This window comes from Aphidius gifuensis, linkage group LG3 (genome assembly GCF_014905175.1).
Source record: "Aphidius gifuensis isolate YNYX2018 linkage group LG3, ASM1490517v1, whole genome shotgun sequence".
In the NCBI taxonomy this organism is placed as follows: domain Eukaryota; kingdom Metazoa; phylum Arthropoda; class Insecta; order Hymenoptera; family Braconidae; genus Aphidius; species Aphidius gifuensis.
The window spans coordinates 6,736,300-6,750,033 of record NC_057790.1 but is presented as its reverse complement, the minus strand read 5'-3'; the positions used below and the strand labels follow the sequence as shown (position 1 = coordinate 6,750,033).

The 13,734-nt window shown below is 26.4% G+C and overlaps 1 protein-coding gene across 1 annotated transcript; it reads right to left on the bottom strand.

The window, feature by feature from the left end:
- Positions 1 to 6,156: 6,156 nt before the first annotated feature.
- Positions 6,157 to 6,531, bottom strand: LOC122851754 (histone H2B-like). Its single transcript, XM_044151197.1, has one exon. It carries the CDS (start codon positions 6,529 to 6,531, stop codon positions 6,157 to 6,159), a length of 375 nt encoding a protein of 124 aa, XP_044007132.1.
- Between the last annotated feature and the right edge of the window lie 7,203 nt (positions 6,532 to 13,734).

The window sequence follows — 13,734 nt, the reverse complement described above, 5'->3', positions numbered from 1 at the left end:
ATATGACAATGTGCTGGCTGATGTTCTTATTGAAAGACTGAAAAATATTGGTTTTCCAACAAAGCTATTAGCATTTATATTTAATTTGGTATCTGAAAGACAATTACATGCTAAATATGGTGAATTTGATGAAGTTGAATGGACATTCAAAGGACTTCCTCAAGGAAGTGTCTTGAGTCCAATTTTGTATGCTCTATACACCAAAGAATTAAACAAAGCTATACATGATGATTGTAAAATGCTTGAATTTGCTGACGATGTTGTGGTATACAAAGTAAATGAACAAGGAAATACTGAAGAGGGTATTAAAAGAATAGAGAGTTCAGTGAACCAAGTAGAAGAAAAACTACATGAAAGTGGCTTGGCCTTAGCACCACAAAAATGTCAATTTGTAATCTTTGAACATAAAAAAAGAAGAACAACACAATTTAAAGAAACAATAACAATTGGTGACAATTTAATTGAAGAAAAACATAGTGTTAAATTCTTGGGTGTAATACTTGAATCTGACCTTAAATGGAGTGAAGATATTAATTCAAAAATAGCAAGATGTGCTAATCCAATGAAAATTATCAGCTGTTTAAGGCACACTTGGTGGGGAGCTGATCCAACAGTATTAATTAGACTGTATCGTTCTTTGATAAGATCAAGAATAGATTATGGAGGTTTTTTGTACCACAATATAACCAAAACAGCAAAAAGTAAACTAGATAGGGTACAATACAGGAAAACATCTGGCTGAAGTTCTAATATACCAGTATTTAGCAAGTAATTTTATATCAAGAGTATCATGTGATGAAGAACACCCACTAATACCAATATTAGAAGAACTATCAAATATCCATAATAACAATACTATTATCAAAAAGTGTAAAAAGTCAATGGTAATAAACAGCTTTGAAAAACAAGAACCAATCAACCATTTATTGGACAAAAGCAATAAACCAATGTGCTTTAATTATCAATACGAAGTTCTGTTCACAAGTACACATGTCTCTGACAAAGAAGGCAGAATAATACAAAAATCAAGTCAGCCAAATGGAGAATTTCAAATATTATTTGGAAAAGAACTGACAGAATCATGTTGTTTCTTTACTGATGGTTCCAAGACAAAAGGAGGACCATTTGTTGGATTTGCTTCATATCAAGAAGCAGAGAACAAAAAATACCAGTTTAGAACAGTGAAATTTGCTTCAGTATTTACAGCTGAATCAATGGCTATAATGGAAACACTGAATATAATAGAACAAATGGAACCAGGTCAATACACAATTTTCTCGGATTCAAGTAGTGCACTAGCAAGTATAAAATTCAACACCAAATTATCATCACCAGATCAATTGATCTGGAAAATAAAAGATAAACTTGTTAAGCTCATGAACAAAGAATACATAATAAAATTCTTTTGGATCCCAGCACATTGTGGGATTGTCCAAAATGAAATTGTGGATCAAGAGGCCAAGGCTAGTATTATGTATGGAAAAGATTCTCAAGTGTTACTTCCACTTGCTGATTTTAAAAGTAAGTGGAGAGAAGAAATGAGAAATGAATTTCATAAATGGTGTATGACAACAGCTGGTGAAAAAGGTACTAGATATTTCATCAAGTATTACAGGCCAAGTCCTAAACCCTGGTTCAATGATTTTAACCTAAATCGTAGGCAGACTGTTATGATAAATAGAATCAGAAGTGGTCACACTTCAACAAGATCAAGCCTGAAACGTTTTGGCATTGTCAAAGATGAATGGTGTGAATGGTGCCTTAACAAAGGTTCAAGAACACCGGAAACAATTGAACATATCATATGGGAATGTGATAAATACAATAATGAACGTGATAAATTTATTGATAAAATTACGTGTAGAGGAAGAAAAACATTAAACAAGGACATCGAGATATATATCAACACCAAAAATAGAATGTTGACAGAAGCCCTAGGAAAATTTTTGACCAACATAAAAATTTACTTTTAAAACAGTAATGAACGAAGTTTCTTCAATCAGTCAAGTTACAACAGTATATTCATTAAAATATGACTTATATGAGGATGATAAATATGCTCTAGCTGACCGAGGAGGAAGGGAAAAAGAATTTAGGCACCTTGTTGATGAAGAGTTTGAGGTTCGACACAAATTATTTGCCGAACACTGTGCTTTAAAGTATAAGAAAATCGATTTAACCATTGAATATAGAGACAAGTACAAAGATTCAATTGAAAAAGAGTACTCAGTTGACATCTACACTGCTCATTTGATCAATCCAAATAGTGATTATGATAGTAATGACGACGATAGTTATGATGATAATTATGATGACGATGATACAGATTAGAGCAAAGACAGTGATTCATACGAGAAAGGTGGCATTGATGATCATTTAGTTTAACTTATTCATCTACTGACCTCGAAACATTTAATAACTATTTATTATTTTTTTTTCTTTCTACTAATTACGAAAACAAAATGTTTTTCGTTTAAATATTTCAACTCAACTATATGCATCTGTAATTTTTTATAAGTTTTGTGCTTTTTCCCTGTTTTACTTTCGTTGATTACAATATTTACTCGTTATCTTGTTGCCTTCTTAATTTTTTTTTGTCAATTTATCTTTTATTATATAACTGTACTGCTTCCAATACAAGTAGTATTGAAGTAAATAAAGCTTTACAAGATAAAAAAAATCTAAAAAATAATAATAAATATAAAATGACAAAATATTTTATATAAATTAAAAAAAAAAAACACAAATTTTCATGTTTAAAAAAATATTAAAAAAGTAATTATTTAAATAATAAATAAACAAATTTTCATAGAATTTTATTTCCTGATAACTTTGAAATATATTAATTAATTTTTCTTTTCAGATTAGTTCAAATAATTATTTGTTGATAATGGTATTTTAGTAGATTCAATATTTCATTTAAATATTTATGAATTTCTTGGTAAATATATATTATTTGAATACGAAACATTGATAAACAGTACACTTGATGTCACAACGTATCAAGGATACTACTTGTTTTATGGAATTATAATAAATTACCATCGTTAATGAACAAAGAATCAACATTATTTTATGAAGATGAATTAAATTGTTTACCTGCAGACACTGATCAAGTTGATGGTGATATAATTAGTGGTAATATTATACTCGGTGAAATTGATGTCAAAAAAATAAATAAAATACTTCCAACTTATGAAAGTGCGTAAGGAAAATGAGGCAAGATAGGCATCCATTATTATTTTTTTAGTTCCAAAAATATCAGAAATATTATTATAAAAATATATTATGAGAGCCTGAAAATTGTTGGAAATTATATTGAAATGTAAACGTTGAGTAGTCAGATAAAAATACAATTTAATGGTAAAAAAAAATATAAATAATGAAATGTCTTCTACTAATTAAATAAATTAATTTACATTTATCAACGAATGGAATGAATACATCTATTTAATATATTATGATTTTAAACTACACCTCATGTGTATTTATTTTTCAAGTTAATTTATGACCTCATTCAAAGCTTATAATTTAGATTAAACAATTTATATTTGTTGAGCTTCATAATTCACATTTGAATATAGTTAATACAATATTGTATAGAGGTCACTAGTCTTCTTGGTCTTTTTTTTTTTGTTTTTTGTCTGATTTCTTTTTTCTTTTTTACTAATTATTTTGTTTTGTTGTTTTTTATTATTTTTGGCGATAAAAAGAGACAAACAATAAACAGCGATAAACAGACTCTCTTTCACTGTTCACACTTGTTAACAATACACAATCAACAAGAGAAAAAAAAAGTAAGTTGACAATTTAAGTTCTAATAAAGAGATTTAATTAATGCTTATAAATTATTGAAAGTATGTATTAGTAATTTTAACTAATTGAAGAATATCAATTTTTAATATTTTGAGAATTATTGGCAAATGTCTGTTGAGGTTAGAAAAATTGATCAATAATTTTGTTGTTTGTTGAAATAATTTTGTAAATAATATTAATATTTATTTGATTAATTACTTTCATACAAGACAAAAGATATTTTTAATAGTCATCATAATTATTTTATTGAAGAAATAAATAACAATTTTTTTTGATATTGTTTCAGCCACAAGAAATTATTTTTAGATTGAAAAATAATATTTCTTCCAGTGACAAAAAATGGCACAAAATAATGATGGACCATCAAGTAAGTAGTGATGCCGCGAGACAAAACGAGACGAGAATAGGCCTTCTCTCGTCTCGTCTCGATTTACCAAAAAAATATTGCTTCTCGTCTCGATTTTTTCTCGTAAAAAACCACACTTTCTCGTCTCGTCTTGTCTCGTCTCGAGTTTCTCGTCTCTTTCACATTATTTTTTAATTTAATTAGTGATTTATTTGAATATTTACAATTTTTTTTTATGTGTGCATAGATAAAGCTACTAGGTCCGCTGACGTCCAACAAAAAAACAAAAAACAATCGATAAATGTTTATACATATTTGCGACTGATAAATATGTGATACCTTAAGTGGAAAAAATATATTTATTGGAAATATAAAATAAATTCATTTTATATAAAATTATATATATATATATTTAGAAAAATTTTAAAAAAAATATGAATTAAATTTAAAAATCAAAATATATAGAGATTTGGACATATTAAAATCAAATTTAGAAAAAATTTAAAAAAGATTTAGAAAAAATATAAATTAAATTCAATATTTATGGCCGTTCTAAGATCACTGATTCTTCAGTCATACTGCTGAAAAATCTGATAAAATTGGGCTTACCAATCAGCAATAAAATTACTGATGATTCAGTCTTAACAGTTCTTAAAAATTCCCCAAAGATGGACGTGGTCTCTGTTTACCGCGCAAATGTGACTGCTGAGTTAGTTAAAAAAGCAGCAGAAATATCAAACAACCGAAAACGACGTCTCATCTTTTGTACTCCACCCAATGCCAGATATACAACAATATGCTTCGCCATATTTTGATTTGCGTATAGAGCAAATAATAAACGGAAAACCAACACCTGTATCTGTTGGTGCAAGTGCCCATGCAGGTGGTGAGCTCACAACAAGTTCAGGGACAATTGCTTAAGCGCAAATCTCGTGAGCGGGTTTTCTCATTCAGCAATTCTTTCAAAATTTACTATTTACATTTTGAAATATACGAAATACCATTAATTAAATATAATAATCGTAGATTAAGAAAAAAAAAATTAATTGCATAACTTAATGTTTCTATAATTTTATAATAAGTCTTGTTAATTTTCAAAAATTTATATTATAATATATATATATATGATAGATACCTATATATTTTGAAAATGATTTGAAAAAAGAAAATTAAATAATCAACAAATAGTTTTTGTATTCATAACAACTGTTTGCAATTAAAATGATAGACCAAGAAATAATATTGTACTCGATAAAATTTGAATTAAAAATAAAAGTAAATAAACAATAATAAAAAAGTAAAGTCTTGGTTTTCGACAAGTACTGAATTTATTTCTATATTTAAAAAAGAAAAACTATAAATTCACCTTTATACCTATTACTCTACTATTAACGAGGTTTTGAATTATCTTTTATACATTGCATATATTTTAAGCATCGCAATTATTTTTAATGAATGATTTCAATAATTGTAGCCAGGCACGTAGTAATGTACTTTAATATAACTTTATTTAATGCATCAACAGGTGAAAATATTGTCAATCCAGCCAAAAGATATATATTCATTAATGAACCTAATGCTAAATTTTTAAGAAAAAATGTCAATGATACATCTAATGAAATAACAGAGGCTATGCGGTCAGGAAAATGGACATTATTAAAATTACGTCCACGTAAAGATCTTGTTGAAACTCTACTTCATGAAATGATACATGGTTATTTATTTTTAACAAATAATAATCGTGACAGAGATGGCCATGGACCAGATTTTTGTATGAATAGAATTAATAATTCAGATGTGTTAATGATTCACATTTTGATGCCTAATTGAATGTCTTCAGTGACAATACTGTCCAACTAATTTAATGCTGTCAAATAGATAATTATTTAATAAATCAATTTCATATTTTTTTTCAAATGAAGGTTATTCTTATGTTTGAATTAATTGATGGCCCTGAAAAGGGCCGATTGGTTTTTTTTTTTGTTGCTGACTGTTTACTTGAAGCTGGTGTACTTGCCGATTGCTTTGATGCCTTCAATGAGAGCATGTTTGGCAAGTTCACCAGGAAGTAGAAGACGAACAGCTGTCTGAATTTCCCGTGATGTGATGGTTGACCTCTTGTTGTAGTGAGCCAAACGGGATGCTTCAGCAGCAATACGCTCGAAGATGTCGTTGACGAAGCTGTTCATGATGCTCATGGCTTCTGATGAGACACCAGTGTCAGGATGAAGTTGCTTCAACACTTTGTAGATGTAAATTGAGTATGATTCCTTCCTTTTCTTTCTCTTCTTGGACTTGTCAGTCTTGATGATATTTTTTTGAGCCTTGTCGGCTTTTTTGTCAGCTTTACCGCTTGCTTTTGGTGGCATGATGAATTGATAGAGTTCGATGTTTACTTGACGAGAGACAAAGTAGAATATTTTTTTTCGCTGCCTGGAGCAACATATATATACACTTTTTTGGTTGGGTTGCGCACCAATAGCGTGACAGAACGAGCAAATATGACAGTTCAGAGATTACACGCATCATGATTGTGGCACTGTTTACAGTTTTTTTCTTTTCCTTGTTGCTTCAATAAAATTGTAAACAGCGCACCAATCACGTGAGAGAACAGAGCATTTGTGAGAATTGACGCAACATGATTGGTGCGCTGTTTACAATTTTATTGAAGCAACAAGGAAAAAAGAAAGCACCTATCGGAGAATTGGAGCGCGTACCACGTGCAGAGACCACGTGTGCAACTGACCCCGAGAAATGCTTAAAAGCAAAGCAAAAAAAAAAATACGGCACACTCGCTCGTTGAAGGTCGTACAACGTAGTAATCATCATGAGAATTAATATATTTTGGTTTATTTTCATCCAAGTGATGATTCAATCATTCACTGGAATATCTGGTAATTATAATAACTTTAAAATCCTTCAGGTTTTTCTATTTTTTTTTTAAAAGCCGGTATAGGGCCGGTTTTTTTGTCCAACATTACAGTTAACTAAGGTTTAAACTCTAGTTAACTAACTAAGGATTTGGTTAACGACTGCGTTTTTTATATATGCTTTAGTATTGAATATATCAATCGATAAGTAGTTAATCCTTATAGTTAAAGTTAGTTAATGCTCAGTTAACTGTAATGGTAGACTAAATAATCGGCCCATAGTAGAAAAAAAAATAAGAAAAACTTGTAATACATATAATAAAAATTAATAAATATTATTATTTTTCATATATAGCCGCGCCAGCGTTTTTGCGTGATGTTGAAGAGGCGGTTGAACGCAGAATCGAGGATGTAATAAAACAAATTAAAGTTTTAGTAATAATTTTTGATGCATCAATTCAAAAGTTATCAAAAAATGTTGAAACTGAAACAAAAATTCTTACGTACGCTTACAATACTGAAGTTGAACATATATATAATGATGTACAATCATTGAAAAATAAAATTTCAGAAAATTCAATTGTGAAATTGGTATATTAGAACATGGAAAAAAGATCATCAGCTCCAAGTAAACAGTCAGCAACAAAAAAAAAAACCAATCGGCCCTTTTCAGGGCCATCAATTAATTCAAACATAAGAATAACCTTCATTTGAAAAAAAAAATGAAATTGATTTATTAAATAATTATCTAATTGACAGCATTAAATTAGTTGGACAGTATTGTCACTGAAGACATTCAATTAGGCATCAAAATAATAACAATAAAATTAATTTTTATTAAAATTGACAAATTCATCTTATCCATCACCCTTAGCATTATTTTTTTTTTTTTCTCAATCCAATTTTTTTACACTTTAAAAAACAATAAAAGTATATAAAAAATATCTTCATAAATAAATTCAAGTACTTACTTGGTTTTAAATAATAATTAAAATTCAAATCAAAATATTGTACATGAAAATAATAATTAAAATTTAAATAAAATATTATCTAATTTGTATAATAAATAAATTATAAAAGTTTTAAATGTCCAGATAAAAATATGATGCTACAAATACTCGAAATATTTTATTTAAATTTTCAATTGTATCAAGATCAATGTTACGTCTATTGTCTTGACTTGTATACCAAACTTTTGGAAATGGTCCCGGTATCACATGTAAAATTGGAACATCTACAACAAAAACATTGATTAATATAAATTTCATAACGCAGCTATTTTTATTATATCAAATAAAATACATTTAAATAATTAAACAAACCTCTTTCTAAAAATGGAAGATGATCATCTTCAATTCTTGCATTTATTGTATATCTTTTAAAATAATTACGACTAGAACCGTAATTATATTTTCTGAATAATCTATTATCAGATATTAAAGCTAAATTTAGAATCGTTAAAGTAGCAGTCCGCAAAAATTTCCCAATACGTCAGATTACAACAGTATATGATCTACGAGATGATTTAAGTGACGATGATAAATTTTTTTTAGCTGCACGAGGAGGTAGAAAAAAAGAATTTAAAAAAGAGTACACAGTAGAAATTTACACTGCTCATTTAATCAATCCAAATGGCTTATACGATAGTTCTGATGACCTTGATACAGATTAAAGAAAAGACCGTAATATATGTATAAGAGAAAGGTGGATTGATGATCATTTAATTCAACTTATTTATCTAATGATCTTTATTACCATTTTATTCTTCATTTACTTTTTTTTCTTTTTCAAATAATTAAGAAAAGAAGATTTTTCTTTTAAATATTTCAACTCAACTGTTTGCATCTGATTACAATATTTACTTGTTATCTTGTTGTCTATTCAATTTTATTTTGTCATTTTATCTTTTATTATATAACTGTACTACTTTCAACAACAAAAAAAAACAAGTAGTATCGAAATAAATAAAGGTTTACAAGATAAAAAATCTTAAAAATAATAATCAATATATAAAATGACAAATCTATTTTATAGAAATTAAAAAAAAATAAAAACAACAAAACCTTCATGTTTAAATAATATTAAAAAAGTAATTATGAATAAAAAAATTTAAAAAAAAACAATTTTCACAGAATGTTTTTCCTTTGAAAAATATTAATTAAATTTTTTTCAGATAATTATTTGTGGATGTGGTATATAAGTAGATACAATTTCAATGTTACGATAAAACTGTTTTTTGGGCACATTGCATTATTTAAAAAAAAAAAACAAAATAGCTAATTATCATTAATTATTATTTACCATTTTTTTAAATATTAAAAATAGCTTTCAATATAAAATTTAATCATTTTGATTATCTAACTCAAATATTATTTAAATATTAAATAAATCAAATTATATAATATTTAAAACTAATGCTTTTTTAATTATTGATATTTTAATTGATTTTTGATCTTGAATTTTTGCATCTATTATTCTTGAAGTATTAAATTAAATATCATAGCTGCATGAATTTCAGTATTCATAATATATATATATATTTTAAAAATATACCAACACAAATAAACAGCTTACTGCATGTGAAAATAATTCATTAGAAAACTTTTAGATGCATAAGAAAATATATGCATCAGAAATATATGCATTAGAAAACTTTTCAACCATTGTGATGATTAATTTATATATTTAATAGTAATATTGGTAAGAGGCTATATGATTGGCCTATATTAATTCTTACGAATTAAATGATAAACGATACTTTAACTGATACTACAAATAATGAAAAATTATTATAAAGATTATAATGTTTTTCATCCAACTTCCAGAAAAAAATTCAAGAAATATATTATGTTGAAAATTTTGAAATTAAAGTTGGTAAAATAGCTGATGAAATTGAAAATAATTATATGAAATTTAAATAGCTCTTGATTGATTTCATTGAAATTAATAATTTTATTTTAATTTTTTCATATAATTATTGGACTTTATTTGCCTTATCAATTATTTTATTTTTAAAGAAAATATTGCCAGATAAACATTGGCTTACTTGACAAATAACATGTTGTTTTTATAATGATGTTTTTCGATATTGTTAAGTATACTGACGTACACTATAAACAGGCAAAATACGAAGAATTAGAAAACATGAATAATTATAAAAAAAAATAAACAACACAAGATGTTTTAATTTTTCACGAGACAATAGATTTCCCAAAACTTTAAGAAACTAATATACGCAAATACAAATATTTGCCAAGACCCAAAATTACACAACTGAATTAACTCAAAAAATATAATGAAATGATATTTCGAATAGAAATACTTTTCCCAAAATTTTCACTAAATACATAGTGATAAAATATTTATGATTTTCTCAGAGACAGATACGGCAGATTAGATAATTCCTACGATAGATGACCAACGTAAAACCCTCGGAAAATGACGCATTTAGGACCAGCCCTTTTGTCTCCTACTCCGACAAACTATATACAAGCAAAGTATATATAAAGACACCCTGAAGAACCAAGACGAATCAGTTGTCCTTGTTGACCGGGAACTGTAGATATGTATACATATTTTCCAACTTAGAATATTTGCGCATTAAGTGGTGTCTTTTAGAAAATTATTATATTGTTTTTTCTTTATATTTTAATTTGTAGGTCATGTGATAAACGCAAGTGAATTTGATAAAAATTTGATCTATATTTTGTTAAAAAAAAATTACTACTTGGTTGATCATCCACCTGTTTTCACTCAAAAATATATATAGAGTTGACGCTAAAGATTTTTTAATTAGTACAAGATGAGAATACGTAAGTATAACAAATAAAATTTTAATTTATCTATCTATTTTATAATAATATCAATTAAAAAATATATAATATAACGCACGAGTTAATTATTTTTGTCTCTTATGTATAAATTTAAATAATAAAATATACATTGTGGATATATTTTAATGATAATTAATTTTTAAAAGCAGTAAATAAAATATTAATTATTGTTCATTTTAAATAAATGTTTTAGCAATTATATCACTTGCTGTTTTTGTGGCATGCTTTGGACTGCCTGGCTGCACCAATGCAGGAAGCTTGCCATCAAATAGGCCAGACGATTTTCTATTAGTTTTTTCAGAAAAAGAATTTTTTGGTGTACAATATCCTACACAAGATGAAAACAAAACAAAAATTGGAGAGGAAGATTTTACTAATACTTCTCAAATTGATAACTGGTATCACGACATGACTTTTAGTTGTGCAAATAATAGTATTTATCTTTTAAAAAGTACTCCATTTGACGCTTCAAATCGTAAATAGTTTAATTTAAAATCTAATATATATATATATATTTTACTAATGTGCAACAAATTATTAATTGTAAATATTTTTTTAGCTATGAATTACACACTTGATGTAATTAACTTTGATGAAAATAACAAATTAAAAACTGTTACTCATGTCAAAGATATTTTTTATGGTGCGCGGGCAATTACATCCGATTGGACTACAGGAAAAATATATTGGATTGTATATAGTAATGGAAATTATACAATGAAGGTCATAGATAAATCATTTGAAAAATTAGAATACATTATTCAATCCTATTATTCTAGATTTGCTCTGACAAGGAAACTTCTTGTTTATCCAAAACGAGAGTGAGTAAAAAATAAAATTTATTAACAAAAAAATTGTTGATTGATCAACAATTGTATAAGGAATTTATTAATTATTGTTCACTTATTAAAAGAATAAAAATGCATAATAAATAAGTAAATCATTTCCATAATTTTTAAATATTTCAATTTTTTTTTTAGCGAATTATTTTTTCCAATTGAGTTTGAACTGTGGTATACTCCTAATTTACCGAATAGCAGTGCTAGTATGTTATTTGAGAGATCAAAATACAATACATATGTTATAGTATTTGACTTCGCTATTGATTATGTAACTGATAAATTGTACCTTACTGAAGCAGTCGGAGACGATAATATTTTGAGTAAGTATCTGGAATTAAGCCTTAACTTTCTAATTCTAATTTTTTAATTTTTATTTATTTAGAATCTATTGATATTGGAACTTCTACTCGACCATTAAAAGAAGCTGATCTCACTGAAATTGCAAAAATACCTCATTATGCTTACAATTTTGTGGCGTTTAATAATAAAATTTATTATACTTCATTTAAGAATGGGTAAGTTATTATTTATAATTTATGTAAAAACATAAAAATGTTCTTATTCTTTAGTTTTATGAATAACATTATATATTTTTTTTTTTACAGTGTGTATGAATTGTACTTCAAAAATGACAATGAGACAGCTGTGCAAGTAACCACTTTCTCCGGAATCAGCAGATTGTCTTTTGTCTCTTCAAGTTGTCCATGTGTGTATAATTAATTAATTTTTATTTTTTTCTCTTTATTTCGTTGTCTATCAAATTATTAAAATACATAATATTTTAATTTATAGCTTCAACAGCTGAAAAAAAGGAAGAAAAAAATCATGAATCCAAAAAAGATTATGAAAATAAAATAGCTGAAAAGAAGGAAGAAAAAAATCATGAATCCAAAAAAGATTATGAAAATAAAATAGCTGAAAAGAAGGAAGAAGAAAATCATGAATCCAAAAAAGATTATGGAAATGAAATAACTGAAAAAAATGAAGAAGAGAATTATGAATACGAAGATTATGAAAATGAAGTAGAATTATTCAGATAAAAAACCAATTAATTGTAATTTTTTTAACTATACCAATTAATAAAAAATCATTTCTAATCTGCTGTTGAAAGAGAATTAAATTTTCCAGAAAACTTGTCAATATCCATGAAGAAAGTTAATTTAAAAAATAAATTACCAATAATTATAAACTTGTTCATTTTTAAATTGAAATTAAAATTACTTGTCAATTTTATTAATAATAAAGCACTAAAATATAAAATATTACAACAATATATATTTCAATCTGACTACTCGACAACGATTACATTTCAGTATGATTCTCAACAGTTTACGGGTTCTTACAATAATTTGGCACCATTATCAGAAAATATCTCGAGTTTTATCGACATTTTTTAAATTATCGTCTCCAAATATAGCCTCCCATAATAATTTTTTCTTCTACTAATTAAATAAATTAATTTACATTTATCAACGAATGGAATGAATACATCTATTTAATATATTATGATTTTAAACTACACCTCATGTGTATTTATTTTTCAAGTTAATTTATGACCTCATTCAAAGCTTATAATTTAGATTAAATAATTTAGATTTGTTGAGCTTCATAATTCACATTTGAATATAGTTAATACAATATTGTATAGAGGTCACTAGTCTCCTTGGTCTTTTTTTTTTTTTTCTTTTTGTTTTTTGTCTGATCTCTTTTTTCTTTTTTACTAATTATTTTGTTTTTTTGTTTTTTATTATTTTTGGCGATAAAAAAAGACAAACAATAAACAGCGATAAACAGACTCTCTTTCACTGTTCACACTTGTTAACAATACACAATCAACAAGAGAAAAAAAAAGTAAGTTGACAATTTAAGTTCTAATAAAGAGATTTAATTAATGCTTATAAATTATTGAAAGTATGTATTAGTAATTTTAACTAATTGAAGAATATTAATTTTTAATATTTTGAGAATTATTGGCAAATGTCTGTTGAGGTTAGAAAAATTGACTAATGATTTTTTTGTTTGTTAAA

Bases quoted from the DNA above. Each gene is read 5' to 3' on its own strand.
- LOC122851754 (XM_044151197.1), bottom strand. From the start codon at position 6,531: ATGCCACCAAAAGCAAGCGGTAAAGCTGACAAAAAAGCCGACAAGGCT.